Raw genomic sequence first — 16679 nt, 5'->3', positions numbered from 1 at the left:
GAAGCCTATTTCATCAGTGAACCTCACTTGCTTCTACCAGATCAAACAAGCACTTGCAACACCAGTTCATCAGGAGAATATTTATTCATAAAGACACATCCTCGCACTGTAGCATTCCCCTTTGTTAGAGAAGATGTTGCAAAGGGGAGTTACACATCCTAGCGCTGCCCAGGCAACCTTCCCCAATGTAGAGGCCCATCTGTGCAGATTTTCAAGCAATGCCAGCTGTCAAAAGCTGCATCATCTTTCACAGAGTTGACAAATCATCTGCTCATGCATGTCCAGATAGATAATAAAGCTGTTGTCTGCAGCTGAAATTCAGATTTGGGACCTGACGGGACTCAGGAGAAGGGATGTGTGTACAGGGATGCCCTGCTGGGTGATTTAACACTGCCTCTATCTCTATTTTTTACATGGTGACAAGTAAGGCAGCTTAAGAACTGGTACGTGAGAGTCTGGATTTTTTCCCTTTCCTGAAAAGTAAAAGAAACTTCTGGACCCACAGATCTTTTCTTCTCCTTTTCTCAATAGGTCTTCACTTGCCTAAATGTTTTTGGTTTCTCCGAAGAGTGAACTATTTGGATTGTGCCCATGCACTAATCACTCTTTATGGCTGATTATCCATTTATCTAACTGCTGATTTATTGATTTGCTTTTTTTATAAACTAAAAGCCATTACCAGATTTTATGACCCTGGCCAAGAATGACACAGACACTATGTCCTGTCAGCTGAGGCTACCTTTCTTCACACCATGAAAATCTGACACTGCATTTGCCTGCTTAACCACACACATCCACCAACTCCTTTTTGAAGTCTAGGAACAAACCCTAAAATCAATCAGTCTTCTGTAGGTAGCAACAGTTTCACAGACAGGCTAAAATTCCTGCAATGGTATTTCAGTTGCAGTATAAGGCATTACACTTAGTTAAGATGTTGACTCTTAACTCTTTTCCTCCTCGTTTAAATCAACCATGTTCTTTTTCCGGCATTTTAGACTGCAGCAATAGAGTATTTACTGCCTAATGGCACACACAGATGGAGCACCTATTTCTCCCCAGCTGTGGTCAGCTTACCTGCATCCTCAATGCTGAGGTTCTTCATAAGCCACTGCACAATATCAGAACCTTAACAAACAAATGAACAAAAATTTAAGAAAGCATTAGACACTGAGACCACAGGATTTGAGTGCCCTAGAGAGAGATAACATTGAGATAGATACAATAGAACTGGCATGAACTTTATTCCATTTTGCTTTTTATTTCCACTGAGGTTTCAGAATGTTTTTCCTTCTTGTGAGACACTGCAGCTACATGGTTACTGACAGGTACTAAGTCCCAGGGGGCTTTCTGTGCAGTAGGAGACTTGATATACCTGAAGTCAGGTATTAGCCAGATATTCGTCTAATAGTTCCCTGTTACTGTTCTCTCCCACTTTTTTCTCACCTCAGCATACAGAGAGAAGTTTCTGCAGGCAGTGGTTAGCAAGGAGATGAAGGAGCATTTATTGGCACCTCACACCTGCAACATGTAAATGTACAGAACTGAAACATCAGTCAAAAACAGACAGGAGAGCCTTACTTGTGTCAAAGACAAGCAATGTCTTAGAGAAGGAGATGGTATTCAGATAGCCTGTAACTACAGCCCCTGTGAGCAGTCAGTGGTGGTTATCATACAAACTGAATGGTGGCTGGAACCAGTGAGCCTTTAAGATCCATCAGGAAGTTCATTAGGTTTTCAGGGCCCATCCAGTACAATGAAAATTGTTGCAATCTTATAAAAAACATCAGATTCTCTACGATTGATCCTCTGCATGGATACAACCTCTGTTGCTTGCATGGAGATCACAGGAGGGGAAAACTTGTCCACTATTCAGTAGAAGGGCCTGTTACCAAAATACATTGTGACAGGGCAGCAGCATTTAATTAAATCACATACTCAGAAAGTTAAGCTCAAAATTAAACATAATGGTGGGTACAAGTCAGCTAACGAGTTCTCCAAAGTCAAAGGCAATCAGCAAAGACACTTGGAGGCGATATAGCAAGCCCATACTAAGTTACAACAGCATTCATCACAACCTAACAATGCCATGTCTGGATGCAGACATAACACCAAGCCCTTCTCAGCATAAAGTCCATTTCAAGAGAAATATTTATATTCACATACAGTAGGCTAATAGGCCCAGTACTCTTAATAGAATCATTGACTGGCTTGGGCTAGAGGGCACCTAAAGATACTCAGTTCCAACTCCCCTGCCATTGGCAAGGATTCCATCCACTAGACCAGGCTGTTCAAAGCCCCATACAATCTGGTTTAGGCTTACAAAACAAATCCCAGAGGATGTTATTTGTGTGGAGCATTTCTGAGCTGAGACATGGATGGGACTTCAAGGAGCAGCATAACTACCATGTTTGCTCCAGAAGAACATTTTGCTTCCCACTGGCCCAAAGCATCCACATGCCCTCAACAAACTTTAAATATAATAAAGGCCAGGAGTCACAATGTGCCACAGAGACACAACAGGTACAGCTAGTGCCCCAGGTCCCTGCAATTATCTGCAGGTCTGACTCTCCCATACAGGTGAAATATCCATTAGAAACATGAGCTTTACCCTACACAGACGGGGACAGCAGCTCCCACTCCCCTGGCAATGGAAGCTGACCCAGAACACTACAAAGAGTATGAATAAACCCTTTTCAGTCACACTTCAGCAGCAGGCAGCAATACGGACCTGACCCACCTCATCCCCCACCCAAGGCAGACGAAACAACAGACCTAGCCCCTGCAGGGAATCAGCAGGGCTCCTGAAGATCAGGGAAGCATCTGATTTCACTTATATACTGGGCAAGCAGATGTGATCAACAAGCAGCAGCTGGGCATTGTCTCAACCTGCCTCAAAGGCAAACCAGATACTAAAAGACCAATCTCACAATCTTGTGTTCTCAGCAGTACGGTCATTCTCCACACCTCCCAACTTCACCTAGTAGCATTTTCCTACCTGGAAAGTTATTCCAGATTTTTTTTTAATAGATTGAACTCTTCCTGTAACTTCACAACCTAAGTTTGTTAATGTGCAATTTATATGCATTTTATAACTATATTATGATTGAAGGAAAATAATGACTCTTCCTCCTAGACAGTTTCTCCTGAGTGTTTCTATGGAGGGCTGACACATTGTCTCCCCACCTCCATCTCATTAAACCAACCCAACTCTTCCGATGTCCTCTTAAGATGGTCTCTCCCTATACTTTACCATTCATCAACTTCTCAAATTTAAATCAACTTCTTTGCACTGAGCTCACCAAAACTGCAGCCAGCACCCTGCAGAACAGCAAACCAATGCCTCTAGCAATGGTGCCAGCACTTTCTTTTCTCCACTGAAACTACCTTGCCAGATGCATTCTGAGGTCATGTCATTTTCTTGAACAATAATTATTCAGAAAAATATGTATGGTGCAAAATTATCTGCTAAATGAAAAGGCATCTAGTGAACACTGTTAGCTGAATAATATATGGGGAATATGTACAGAGCCATGTTGTTTTGACAGGTTTGTTAATAAAATATTGTACTTTATAAACATGGATGTTCCCTCTTACCTTTAAAAAAAAAAGTATTTTGAAGACAGAGTGCAACATTTATGGTTAAAAAGCCAATTCAAGAAGATTCAAACTGCAGTGATTCTGTATTGTTAGAAACAAAACCTCACAAAATGCTGTCTTGGTTCAAGTGAAACCAGAATCTTTCTTGGTTTTTCAGTTCATTCCCCAAACAAAAAAAACCCATCCAGTTTCTCCTTATTTTGGTCCCTGGTTACAGGCTTGCAGTGATCTCTTAGACATTGTATTCCCAAGTGATGTGAGAGCGGATACCTGACAATCATCTACAGCATTGCATTGCTTTGCTCACAGGATTTGAAGTGCTTTCTGCATGATCACTTTCCAGATGTACAGGAACACTTAGTTCCTGATTTAGGACTAAGTCCCACTCCATTTTAACAAGGAATTATCATGTCCCCAGCTCTAGGACACTTCTGAGGATCTATTAAATTTCTATCAAACAACAATGAAAAAGCCAAGTGATGCTGAATGCTGGTTCCTCAGTTTTTCTCATCCCTCATAAGAAAGGTTTAAATGGGCAGGAAAGGTTTAAAGGGGTAAGTAAAGTGAACACACTGACTCAACCAGAACTCCTGTGATCAGCCACTCCAGAATATAAGCAGCCCTTGAGATCAGGAATTTTAATTTGTCTCTGTTAAAAAGATGAAGTTATTCCAGAATGCTGCCAAGAGCCTGGAAGATGGTATAGCTGTTCTCCAGTTGTCCTGAGGCAGACAGATTATCTTTCTGCTGAGCTTGCTGAACCATTATTTATCACCTGCCAAGACTGATTACTCACCCTTTGGACAATGACAAGTCTTTCTTCCCTCTGTTAATTACTGTCATTGTTAATAGCCATGTCACCAATTAATATACAGTCATAATGAAAACTCTTTACTGTCATCTTCCATAACACCTTCAATTTTTAGGGTTACCCTTACACATTGGCTTTGCATTTGCTTGTGGCTGTTTCTATCACTACTTTTGCCCATCTAGAAATACTACTTATGCCCTTCTTCAAATAAGAAAATTTAGATTTATCCTTCTAAGACACAGTGAAGATTTGAGTGATTCCTTTACAACACTGTTGACTGCCAGACCAAGACACAGACACCTATATTTGTAAGTTTTCCAGAAAACATCATCTTTACCTCTCCTTTAGACTAAGCCTGGTCCTCATGTAACTCATCTTTCCAGAAAGGTATTTTCTCACATTTCACAAGCTCTTTCAGAGGACTTCCAGGGACAACCCTTGACTCTGGCATGTTTCCACTGTACCCTAACAGGACATTTGAATTCTTCTGAAAACAAATAGTTGGGCATGTTTTCATAATAGAAAGTGTTACCAAATCCAGGTAGAGGAATATCTTCCCTCTTCTCTGTCCTCTTCTCTCTATATCTGCGTTTCTTCTGAGTCACAATGCTCATTCCAAGAATATCCAACATCCTCTGAACAGCTATTTCCTCCTCATCTATAATGAAACATATCTTTTTGCCTTAGGCTCTTCTTTGAAGCTGAAGTTGCTTAAAACCAACAGAATAGCTGTATTTCTACATGCAAACATATTCACAATGACCACTTATCCAGCTACATGTTTAGAGACAGACCAGCAGTTTTATATTTATTGCTATTTTCTACATTTTCTCTTCAGCCTCCATAATGGTAGCTAGTGTTCTTTGCTGGCCATTGCCTGTCAACATGACAAATGAGTGGTAAGACACTGAAAGATTAATTTAAAAAACTCACAAGGTGTGAGGCCTTTGGCAAGATGCAGTTGGTGAGGTGAGTCACCATCCCTGTATTTGATACCTTACCCACTCAACCTATGTTGCTCTACCTCTTCCAGAAAACATAGAAAGATTTGCCCATCTTTCACATGCTGAAATGGCAGAGGCAGACAGGACAACACACCGTGCTCCAAATATTTCCAAAGATCTGCTGCCTGGAGTGGAGCCTGTACCTCTGGTTCTGAGCAAAGCAGCCAGGGCCACTGAGCTCTTCTTGTCACCCAACAGATTAAACATGTCCCTGACAAGGGCTACACCTGTACACACACATGTATATGCATGCAAATAAAAAATACAGGAGTATTTCTGAAACCTCAGCAATGCATGCATCTTTAGTTTTCCTTTTGGGCCTGGAAAGACAACTGCTTTTTTTGCTGTGTCCCAAGATGGCAGAGCTGACAAGCTCCACTGACAAGGGATCCTCTACAGGGATTTGACATGTGACACCTTGTGTGGCCAGGTGTGGCACAGTGACCAAGGGCTAAAGTTTGTCCTGTCTCATGGGACCTATTAAGCTAAGCCCTGACCACTGGATGCCATCAGCTGATGGGGTAGGCTATCCTGGATCTCAGATCACTCACAGCCTCACATTGCACTGACAGATAGTATCACTGAAGCAAGTGAGGTCTTAAAAACATTTAAAAATACCACCTGATCATAACATGGAGAATGTCTTATACATACCTGTATACAGAACGATACAGAAGATTGCTCAGTTATTTCCTGTCTTTTTTTCAGTATTACTATAACTCTAATATTCTCTGAACATATTTTGACGGTTTAAAAAAATATTAAGTACTTTTGCATGGGGGAGGGAGGTTTTCAGTCTGGTTGGGATGGGGATTTTTTTTGTTTTGTTGGGTTTTTTCCATGAAAAATGGGAACTTTTCAGCTCCTTCCTAGATCTTATCTACACAGTCCAAGGGCAAACACACCAGGTGCCTGGCCTCTGATGTCAATCACCTCCAAACTCACAGTCTAGACAGTCTTACTGAAATTGTAAGAATATGTCCCCCTTCCTGTAACTTCGTTCCTAAAAACAGCTTAACCCATTCTAGCACCAGATTTTCCAAACAATTTGCTCCTGAACTCAGAGCAACTTAAAATATTTCTATAAGAAAAGCATGAGAAAAAAAATTCACAAGCAGTTGAAATTACATAAAAATACATGCACAGGTGTGCGAACAGACACTTGCTGCTTTTTACGCTGCCAAATGAAAATAATATTTTGAGTCCTTCCCCAGCCAGTTCAGAGTCCTTGGTAAATCTAGGACAAAAAGGTTAATTATCCCCACTTTTACCACTGGGCTTGCAAAAATAAATAAATTAACATGCCTCATGATAAAGGGCAAAACGATTTAATACAAAATTTCTCAAGGCCTTTAGCACTCTGTGCTACAATTTTTCTTACACAGAGCTCCCCACTGACACCCACAGTGATTTCAGCTAAGTTGGAAGTACAGACTACCACTCACAGTAGGGATTTTAACACAAAGCAACAATTTTTATGGTAGGCAAAAAAAAAAAAGGAACACCTAGGTCTCCCTCTATTATTCTGTGACAAATATTGAGGAAATGCTTTATAAAATTTACCTACAATGAGTATATAAATAAATACCAATGCCAACTAAAAAATATCTCAGCTCTGAGTCTCAGTTGACTCAGAAAATGTGGTAATTGCAGTTTTCTTTCATCAGCATGTGGTAATTGCACCACTCAGTGTCAGCAAGGAGCATCATCAAAGCTACAACAGCTTAAGGAGCATCATCAAAGCTACAACAGCTCAGAGCTTCTAGCAATAGCAGTTTTCCTTTATGTTATACTCACTTTAAATCTTGTTTGTGAATTATTAACAACCATTAGCAGCAGGAGTGTTACCCCTTTTTGATAAAGTAGCCAAAGTTTCTAAGGAGTCTTTTTGTTCATTGAAAACTTGAGATCTTGAATTTACATTTTACTTTTCTTGTAATAAAAATATTTAAAACATAGTACTCTATGTGAAGTTAGAATGAGGCTTGGTGGGAAGGTGGAATACAAAATTTGAAAGATGGAGGTTTAGGGTTGCAAAATGCAAATTCCTGTGTACTTTCAGCCCTGTTAATACCTCCTTCCTCTAACCTGCTATTCAGAGGGACTTTTGCCTTCTCATCATATTGGTCAGGCTACCAAAGTACACACTCCCTCCACAATGCAGACCTGCAGAGGAAGATTTTCACTAGGCAGGAATCAATAAATGACATGATGGTGCAGAGCTCTGTGTGGGCTATTTTACCCAGGTAACAAAGATAAATTAGATCTTTAGAGCTCAGAGATACCACAGCCAGACTTCTTTTCTTACAAGGCTGCCCATCTAAAAGTAGCTCAGGTAGCTTTACAAGGCATGTGAGAAAGTAGCAGCAGACATGCCTGCAGACACTGCAATACCCTCCCTCCCATCACCAAAACCTAAAGCAAGCAGCCATGCTGAGGAGCAGGAAGATGCCATTCATGGAGAGCCTTGGATTTAAAGTGATTGCTCTACAGTGGTGCCAGTAAGGCTGAGTTAGCAAATCTCTTAATGGCTGCACGGTTAATCCCAGTGAAAGAGGTCTGCCAGGGCAGCTTAAACCAGGTCCTCAACTGGAAAAAAAGTGATACCAGCAAAAGGTCTTTTTCCAGGTGACCTGCCCAGCTCATAAAGGGTTTGGTGTTACACCAGGCTCAGTGCTGTTCTCACTGTGCTTTGACAGAGCTGTGTCACGTCAGCCCAGCCCTCACACCTGACACTCGGCACCTTTGAGCCTCACTGGCCTCTGCTCACACTGAGGGATGCCAAGCTGTGGCCTTAGCACAAGGCAGCCACATTGATTTACTTGTGCTAAATAGCCCTCACCTGACTTGGAAAACTGAGCTGCCATCATGGCTGTGCTTCCCAAGGACAGGCCTGGCACCAGCAAACACACTGGCAAACCTGAATGCACACACCCTCCAGAACCCCACATATACCATAAACACAGCGCAATCCCCGCTGCTGTTGCTTTGCTTGGCTAGAATTTGGACTACATTAGAGATATACCATGTAACCTATACCCAAATCTTATTCTCTGCTCAAATACAACTCATATCAAATTGCTGTTACTACAAGTATGTAAGGAAATAGCAAGACAAAAAGAATTAGCAGTTCCACACTTAGTGTCATTCAAACCCATACATCCTGTAACACCTCGAGAGCCCTTACAGAGGCATACAAGAGGCAGGAAAGTGGTGCCTTGCACTCCCAGCCTCCCAGCAGCACTAGTAACAGCATTTTGTAGTAGCATCTGAAATTACCACCTTTTACAAATCACTAAGAACTGCGGATGTGTTGAGATGCACCTGCATACCTACAATTGATCATAAATTTCCAGCTGCTTTTCAGGGTGTTCTGCCTTTGCATTACTCAGACTACTGAAGTGGCTCATACAGCTTAGCAATTTGGCTCTCTGCCATATAGTAGTGTTTAGGCGCTGTTCCTAACATTGTCAAAATGATTTGGCAACAAAACAGCAAAGGAAGCAACTCTGAGAACTGCTGGAATCAAGGCTTTTGAAGATTCCTGTGTCAGACCTTGCTAGGGATGAAACATTTTTACTTCGATTCATGTGCACAGCCTTCAAATCAAAGGCAGTATTTCTGTCATTTCAATCATACATTAATAATTTTAATAGCTAATTTCCTTCTCTAGGAAACAAGAAAATTGAAAAAATGTAGAAGGTGACTGGTATATTTCAGCATGCAACTATCAGGTCACTTCACACCACGTCCTCATTCACAAACTGAATTTCAAAGGCAGAACATCAAGGTCCTCCTTTCCCTCAGCAGTGTTATAACAGTTTTCCTGCAAAGGTGTAAATGTCACCAAGTGGTGCAAGACAGCAAAGTGCTCTGAAAGCTGCAGCATTTTAATGATTTTGGCAAAATATTTATTTACTAAGAGATCTGGAATTGCAGTACTCACCTATGCCAGATTCCTATGAATTTCTGCAGTAATTCTGTTGGCAAAAGCCAATTTTTAAATCTCCTACAGAGCCCTGTCCACAATAGATCTCTCCCAGGATCACACACTTCTGTGTTAACTGCAGCAACATGATCATCTGTTATCTCTATTACAGAAAAGGGTATTTACCTTCAGCAAATTCTCTAAGAAAGCAACTTCCTCCTGACACATTGCTACTTTTTCCCCTCCTCATGTTCTTTAGGAAAGGTTAAGAACCACACACAGTGTTTGCAGTGATGCAGTAACAGTCGCATTACCTGGAAAATTAAATGACCCAATGTCTGTAATTCTCTTCCCTCCAAGAGTTCATTGTTCTTAAAATAAAATAATCAGTATTGTACAGCTTTCCCACCTCTTTTGCTGCTAGGTCTTTCAACCACATATAGCACTGGCTGCCCTGAGTGCAGCTGACCTCACTGGAGCCCTGTACTGGCACAGCAGTCAATCAAGGACAATTGTCCAACAGGATTAAGATAGCACACATGATTTCTTTTAGTCAAGGGTAAAGCCAAATGAATTACAACTCTATAGCCATTGCTGACAATTTACTTAGTGCCATGCAAAACAAAGAGACAATATTGGCACTAACACCAGAGGCCTTATTTTAAACAGGGCTTCTTAAGCCATGCATTAAAAGGAACTTCTAGTGGCAAGGCACAGTTAATTTTGCTGGCAACAGCATGTTCCAGCATTTCAAATTTGGGCAGAGATATGTAACAGTAGGAATTTTAAAGGTGCAGAACAATTTAATGATGACAGTGACAACAACCAACAAGTAAAAATCTGTTGGCCATAATTAATAAGTTCAAAATAGGTAAATTATTTGTTCTTTCTAATATTTGATTAATTTCATAAGGATGTGTATAACACAAACAGTAAACATAACAATCATAATTTCTTTGAAATCTGTATCTAAAATTACATTTCCTGTCCGGTATACCATTTAAGTTTATTTTACCAAATAACCTCTGAAAGTAAAAAGCATTTTGAACAGCTGAAAGCTGCACTGAACAACTACCATTCAGTTTAAATAATTGAATCTAATGTCAAAACACCATGTATCTTATCTGTCTATAAATTTTAGAAACCATTTTTGTTTTCATTCTCTGATAGAGAGAACCTAGCGAAATATTTTCCTTCTTTTTTTTTTCTTTCTCACCAAGAATTTGAAGACCAACATTTTAATTAACTCCTTTCAATGTAAGCATGGCTTTGGAGCTGGAAAAGTTGATGGGCTGCTCCAAAGCAGCAATGATTTCTGATAGCAACAGGTTCTGAAGGCAGGATGGGCACAGCTGTGCATTTGGTTGCTACCCAAGCCCAAAGTGCAGCCTTCATAAAGCCTGGATCAGCCTTGATCAGAGCAGCTCTTTTGTTTTAGAGAGCTTTGTGGTGCAACACCTGCCAGCAGTGGGAGACACCTGACAGTGCTGCTGCTTTCCTACTGCCATCCAACAGGACCCTGGTCCGAGACCCAGCAGCTTCACTCACTTCCTTCTGGAATCCTCATGAGCATCAGGGTGTTTTACCACCCCCACACACTCTTGACAAACCTAGTCTGGTTTGGCTCTCTAGAAATATACCCCTGGGCATCTCTGTATATACCCATATCCCTGGGCATATCAGGCACTTTGTGCACTCAGAATTCAGCTGTGTCCTGGTGAGCGTGGCAGAAACAACCTCAGACCTTACAGTGCTTCTCAGCAGTTTGCTTGGGCAGATTTGCACATTAACAGCAATGCATGCTGCTTTTAGTTTCCAAATAGTAAAGCTCAAAATCCTTTCGATGTAAAGCTAAAGCTATTTCTTAGGCCAGCAACACTTTGTTCCGTAAGGTCTTTAATCAGACGTTCTGGGAGAAAACTCTCAAAACACTTTCAGAGAGTAGTTTCACGAGTGAGTGTAGAAACTAGAACAATGTATAGGCTGTCTCAGATAACAGCCTTATTATAAAGCAAAAACAAAACAAAAAATCTTCTCGTAAACACTGGCATGAACAATAAATTAGAAGCAAACAGGCCTGGCGTCCAGACGAGGCCCAGGTTTGAGGCGCAGTGCCGCAGCGCCGCGCCAGGGGGCGCTGCGCGAGCACGGACGGCGCCGGGAGCGCGCCAGGGGCGGCTCCAGGGGGAGCGCCGCGCTGGAATCCTGCTTCCCAGAGCGCCGGCACCGCCCACCCCACGGGCGTTATGGGACATCAACGCCTGCTGCGAGGAAAACAAACCTGTCCTGGTATTACACACATTCTTCCGATGCTTTCAGATCATTCTCACTTCAGATCACCTTCTCATTAAAAGGCTCCTTCCCTCGTTTCACCCTTTCTGCATCCTCCCTCCTCCTTGCCGCACGCCTCCGAGGCGGGCGGGAGGCGCGGCTCGCCCCGCATCCTCCGCAGCGGGGCCGGCCGGGAGGTGGTGGTGTTGCCCGCGGAATGGGAGGCGAGGCCGCAGGAAAAGCAGATGGAGAGCGCACCCTTTTAAGTGCCGCTCATCGCGTTCAGATGTGACTGATTTCGGAGGTAGGGAGAGCAAACACAGACTCCGGGCGGAAAGGAGCGGGGAATGTCCTGTCCTCTCCACACCCCGGGAGACGCACGGCAGGGAGACAGGAATGCTGTGTCCGCTGAAGCCACTCACACGGAAGAGAAGTGAAAGGAAAAAGGTTCCAGGCAATCAAGACACAGAATTGCACTAAACCAGTAAAATCCAGCAGGTCACACCATCAGGTTGTGTCTGAAAACAGGCATGCAAAGGTAGAGCAGAGGAATACCTTGCTTATCTTCTGCTGATTTTTCACTTTCACCCCAGGACCACCTGCTCAGGAGGAACACATTCAGATGTGCAATGTCCTTTTTTCCCTCAACAAGTCATCAGCATCTCGCATCAAGTTCCCGATAAAGATGACAACAGAGCAGACCCAGCACTTGCATCACTGTACCACTGGCCTGGGAGAGCTGGCAAGCAGTCAACTGTCCCAGCACAGCCAGCTCACTGGCCTGCTCCCAGAACAAAGTCAGGTACACATGGAAATATTTGCAGGACAGAGCATTTTAGTGTGCTATAGACCTTGTCTTTCATAAACATATTCAATTATGTTGCACTGGGTAGGCAAAGGCAAAGCTGAACACAAGAAGAAAACTCATACGGCTGAATGTCTGTAACCTGAAATTCTTTTGTTCTCCCAGATGAAAATAAAACATCTAAAACAGGTTAACCACCCAAAAGGGTTAAAGCTATGACCTTATGAATTAAAGTGAATCAAGAGAGAAGAAACATAAGCAGCAAAAGGTGCAGAATGTATTGAGGAACAAAAGTTTTGAAGAAGAAAAATAAATTTTGGAAGCATTACAGCAAATTTTTCTGCAAAGCAATGCAATAAAAACAAATAAAGGAAATCAGATCCAAAAAGAGATCATGTTAAACTGAGAGAAAAAAAAATATAAAGAAGTCACTTCTGTCTAACAAAATGTTTTGTCACATAAAAGCAGGCACTAAAACTTAGATAAAAATACAAGAATCCATGGCTTTGTATACTCATATAATCCCTCCTCAGGAACACAATAATTGCTGGATTGCTCCTTGTATAGTACCCTCTCCAAGAACAAGCATGAAAATTATGTTTGGAGGATTTGGGACCAGAAATCCTACTGTACAAAAAGCAAGGTAACTCAGTGACACTGGATTAAGTTGAAGAATAGTGAATATGCACATATACTACATTGATCTCAGCACAAAATACTCTGGAAGGCCATATAAAAAAATCATAGGTCAAATTAACTCTAACATAGCAAAGGCATCCCAAGTGGCATTATATTTTTCTATGAAAACATAAAATTACCAAGTCTGAACCCCAGAGTTATACAGGAAACTGACTGTCTTTCCTCCTCCTCCTCCACACAGTAATGTGTGTAGTATAACTCTGACCACACCTCATATTCCTTGGTTAAAGATTGCCAAGTTTCTTCAGACAGCTGCAATCATGCTGCCCCACCAGGGCTGGCTGTGCCTTCTCCTGGCCTTGCTGTATCCAGCATTTTGGGTATTCTTCCAACTGCAGTGCTGGTGGCACTGACACAGCTCTGATGAAGCCAGTTGAAAGCATGTCAGGTCACTTTATGCAACCATGCTACCTCACAAGCTCAGGAGATTCTGTCTAACACAGTGATTTATTCCGAAATAAACTTTTCAGGCTGTTCACACCCCATTAGCTTATGCTGCATGTACAGAGACAAGTTAGAAGAAAGAGTAGTAGAAGCCAATGGAGAAAATATGCAAGAAGCAAGAGGATAAGCCTGTAAAAAATAGGGCCAAGGAATAAAAACATAGATGTTGAAAACAATGACAGGTATGCAAAAATAAATCTTGTTTACAAAATCTAAATGGTCAAATGCTAATCTAATATATGTGAACATGCTTTCCACTGAATTCTGTAATAGTCCATACATATACCTGAATGGGAAACATAAAAACTGGCAAAGTTCTTTCTGCTACTGGATGTACTTGAACTTCATTAGGGATATCCAAATTTCCATTCTGGTACATTTCTGTATGGCTTGGGAAAGACCACATATAATGTTCCTGAAAGACTAATACATGGCTGAAGAAAGTGTAAAGTCTTTCAGGAGAGCTGCAAAGATTAATGAATTGTTGTTTACTTAACACTGTGAAAACATAAAATGCCTTGAAACTTGATAGTGTTCATAGAACATTAATACCAATTCCTGCCAATAAAGTTCCCCCGTCCTACTCTCCTGTGCAGAATCCATGCTCTGTAAAGGTTCATTTCTGGTTTTATTTTCATAGACTGAAACCTGTCAGTGCTGTGCAAATTTTGCTAACATTATTCTCAGGGCAAACTACAGTAGGTCCCAAGGCAGGTAACTCAGAATATTGTTTCCAACTTGAGAGAACAAATTGAAAGAGCAGTATTTACATTCTGTCACCAGCTTACGCACAGACTGTCTTGTGCAAACATCATCAGACTACAAGGTCATGCAAATTTAAAACCAAGGACCCAATCAAGTAACAGCTTTGCTGTTAATTGCTCTGACCATACTTGCTGCAAAACCCAAGCAAAGGCTGCCAGACTATGGCTAAACCAAAAATTTGCTGCCAGGAGCTGGTCTGCTGAGAGAAGAGGTTAAAACAAGAGATTATATTTGTTTCCTGACGTCATGAGAGTGTCTTTTTATGCATTTAAATTTGAAAACACATAGTCAGTCATGTCACAGATGTGGAGATGACAGCCTTATTATAAAGTGCAGTACAGCATGACAAATAATTGACCTACTTCTTAAAAAAACTTCTTTCATGGCAATGACTTATCCTCATCCTTCAACACACCCTTCCAGTATCCAACATTATAAGATACAATCAGCATCTCCAGCTTTCCCTCAATGTTCCACTACAAATAAAAAAACTTTCTTCAAATTACACTTATAAAAGCCCAGAACGCTGGTCTGGCAAACTAACTATGTTTCTGCCAGAGATGCTTTTGGTATTGTGACTTTAGCTCTCCTTAGATTTAGAGAGAGATCTTAAAAATACCTGTCTTAGCAGGTCTTGTAAGTCCAAGTCTGGAGTCTGTTCTTGTGAGGCTTTACTGAGGCTCTCAGCTCACAGTAAAAAACAAGCACTTCATGCACATGGATTGGATTGGCATGACAAGGTTTTGGCAGTGGGAGGGCTACACACATGGCTTCTGTGAAAAGCTGCTGGGAGTTTCCCCTGTGCCCGATGGAGCCAGTGCCTGCTGGCTCCAAGATGGGTCTGCCATGGTTGGCCAAGGCTGAGCCAATCGGTGGAGGTGGTAGTGCCTCTGGGATAAGGTTATTAAGAGATTTGGGGTTATTTCTCATTATCCTACTCTGATTTGATTGGTTATAAATTCAATTAATTTCCCCAAGCTGAGTCTGTTTTGCCTGTGACAGTAACTGGTGAGTGATCTCTCCCTGTCCTGATTTTGACCTTTGAGATTTTTGTTGTATTTTCTCTCTCCTGTCTAGCTAAGGAGGAGGAATGATGGTGCATTGGTGAACACCTGGTGTCCAGCCAGGGTCAGCCTGCTACAATACATCATAGAAACCTCCAGAAAAATACAAAAAATGCCAACAAAATTCTAGCCTCTCCCTAGTGACTGTGCATTTTATGAGCATACCGTAAACAGATTTAAAGAACACAATTTAAAATACTTATTTCAACATAGTTAAACTATTCTGCTCTTCCTGCAGTCCATAGGAAACAGAATTCTGGCCTCCATTTGAGACAAGAAGCCAAGGGGCTGTTTGGCTTGGAGAAAAGGAGGCCCAGGGATGATCTCTATAATTCTCTACAGTTATTTGAAAGGAGGTTGTAGTAGGGTAGGGGTTGGACTCTTCTTTCATGTAACAAGTGATAAAGAAGATTAGATATTAGGAAAAAAATTCTCTGCTGACAAGGTTATCAAGCATTGGGACAGGTAGTTCAGGGAGGTGGTTAAATTACCAACTCTGGAGGTATTTAAAATACATGGGAATGGGACACTCAGAGACATGGTTTAACAGAGGATTTGGCAGTGTTGAGTTAATGACCGGACTCAATAGTCTGAAAGGTTTTTTACAACTTAAAAAATTCTATGATTCTATAAGGAAGAGCACATTTTTCTATAATTTGAAATGAAAACACAAAATGGAAAGGATTTGTTATTTCACTACCACTTCAGATTAAGTGCATAAAGAAACTGATAAAAGAACTGATAAAGAAACTGCATAAAGAAACTGATAAAGAACTGAATCAGGATATGCAATCCAGTCCTGGAAGCAGAGCAGAAGAAAATACAGTAGGTTTACCATGGGCAACAAGAAGAAGAAAAATGTTCAAGCATTTGCAAATGGTCAAGAACTAGACAGTTGTTGGCAATTCCCATCTGAAGCACTATGGGCAGAGAGGGTCAGTTAGCACCTTTTGGGCCAGGTGGCACATGAGTGATTCAAGGGGGGTTCCCACCCTGCAGGAGTCCCCTGTACAGGAGCTTCTAGATCACCTGAATCTCTGGCTGCAGGAGAAAGGGTGTCTGCACTGCCAGACTGCCATGAAGGCCAGCAAGCCAGCATGAGGAAGCTGGGTACCACAGGAGGCACCTCTAGCTGCTAAGCACTTTTTAAACTTTTTCACATCTGAGGCTTTTAATACAGGGTCAGGAAGATGGTGCCTTTGGCATGACCCTGCCTAGCTTCTCCATTGCACCAGAGCTGCCTCGTTAGCCCAGCAAATGCTTTGACATCTCACCACACCAAGCTGTTATA

General features: G+C 41.7%; 1 protein-coding gene across 2 annotated transcripts in view; it reads right to left on the bottom strand.

Annotated features, from left to right (window-relative positions):
* The window catches only part of RGS6 (regulator of G protein signaling 6), a 253427-nt gene that overhangs the window by 72508 nt on the left and 164240 nt on the right, over window positions 1-16679 (bottom strand). For both annotated transcript variants that reach the window (XM_031505011.2, XM_031505010.2), the window contains one exon: window positions 1075-1125. In XM_031505011.2, coding sequence (XP_031360871.1) covers window positions 1075-1125 — 51 coding nt within the window. The remainder of the gene's footprint in view (window positions 1-1074; window positions 1126-16679) is intronic.

The sequence above is a fragment of the Lonchura striata genome, chromosome 6, assembly GCF_046129695.1.
Source record: "Lonchura striata isolate bLonStr1 chromosome 6, bLonStr1.mat, whole genome shotgun sequence".
Lineage (NCBI taxonomy): Eukaryota > Metazoa > Chordata > Aves > Passeriformes > Estrildidae > Lonchura > Lonchura striata.
The sequence above is the reverse complement of the archived record's forward strand: the minus strand, read 5'-3'. Positions and strand labels throughout refer to the sequence as shown.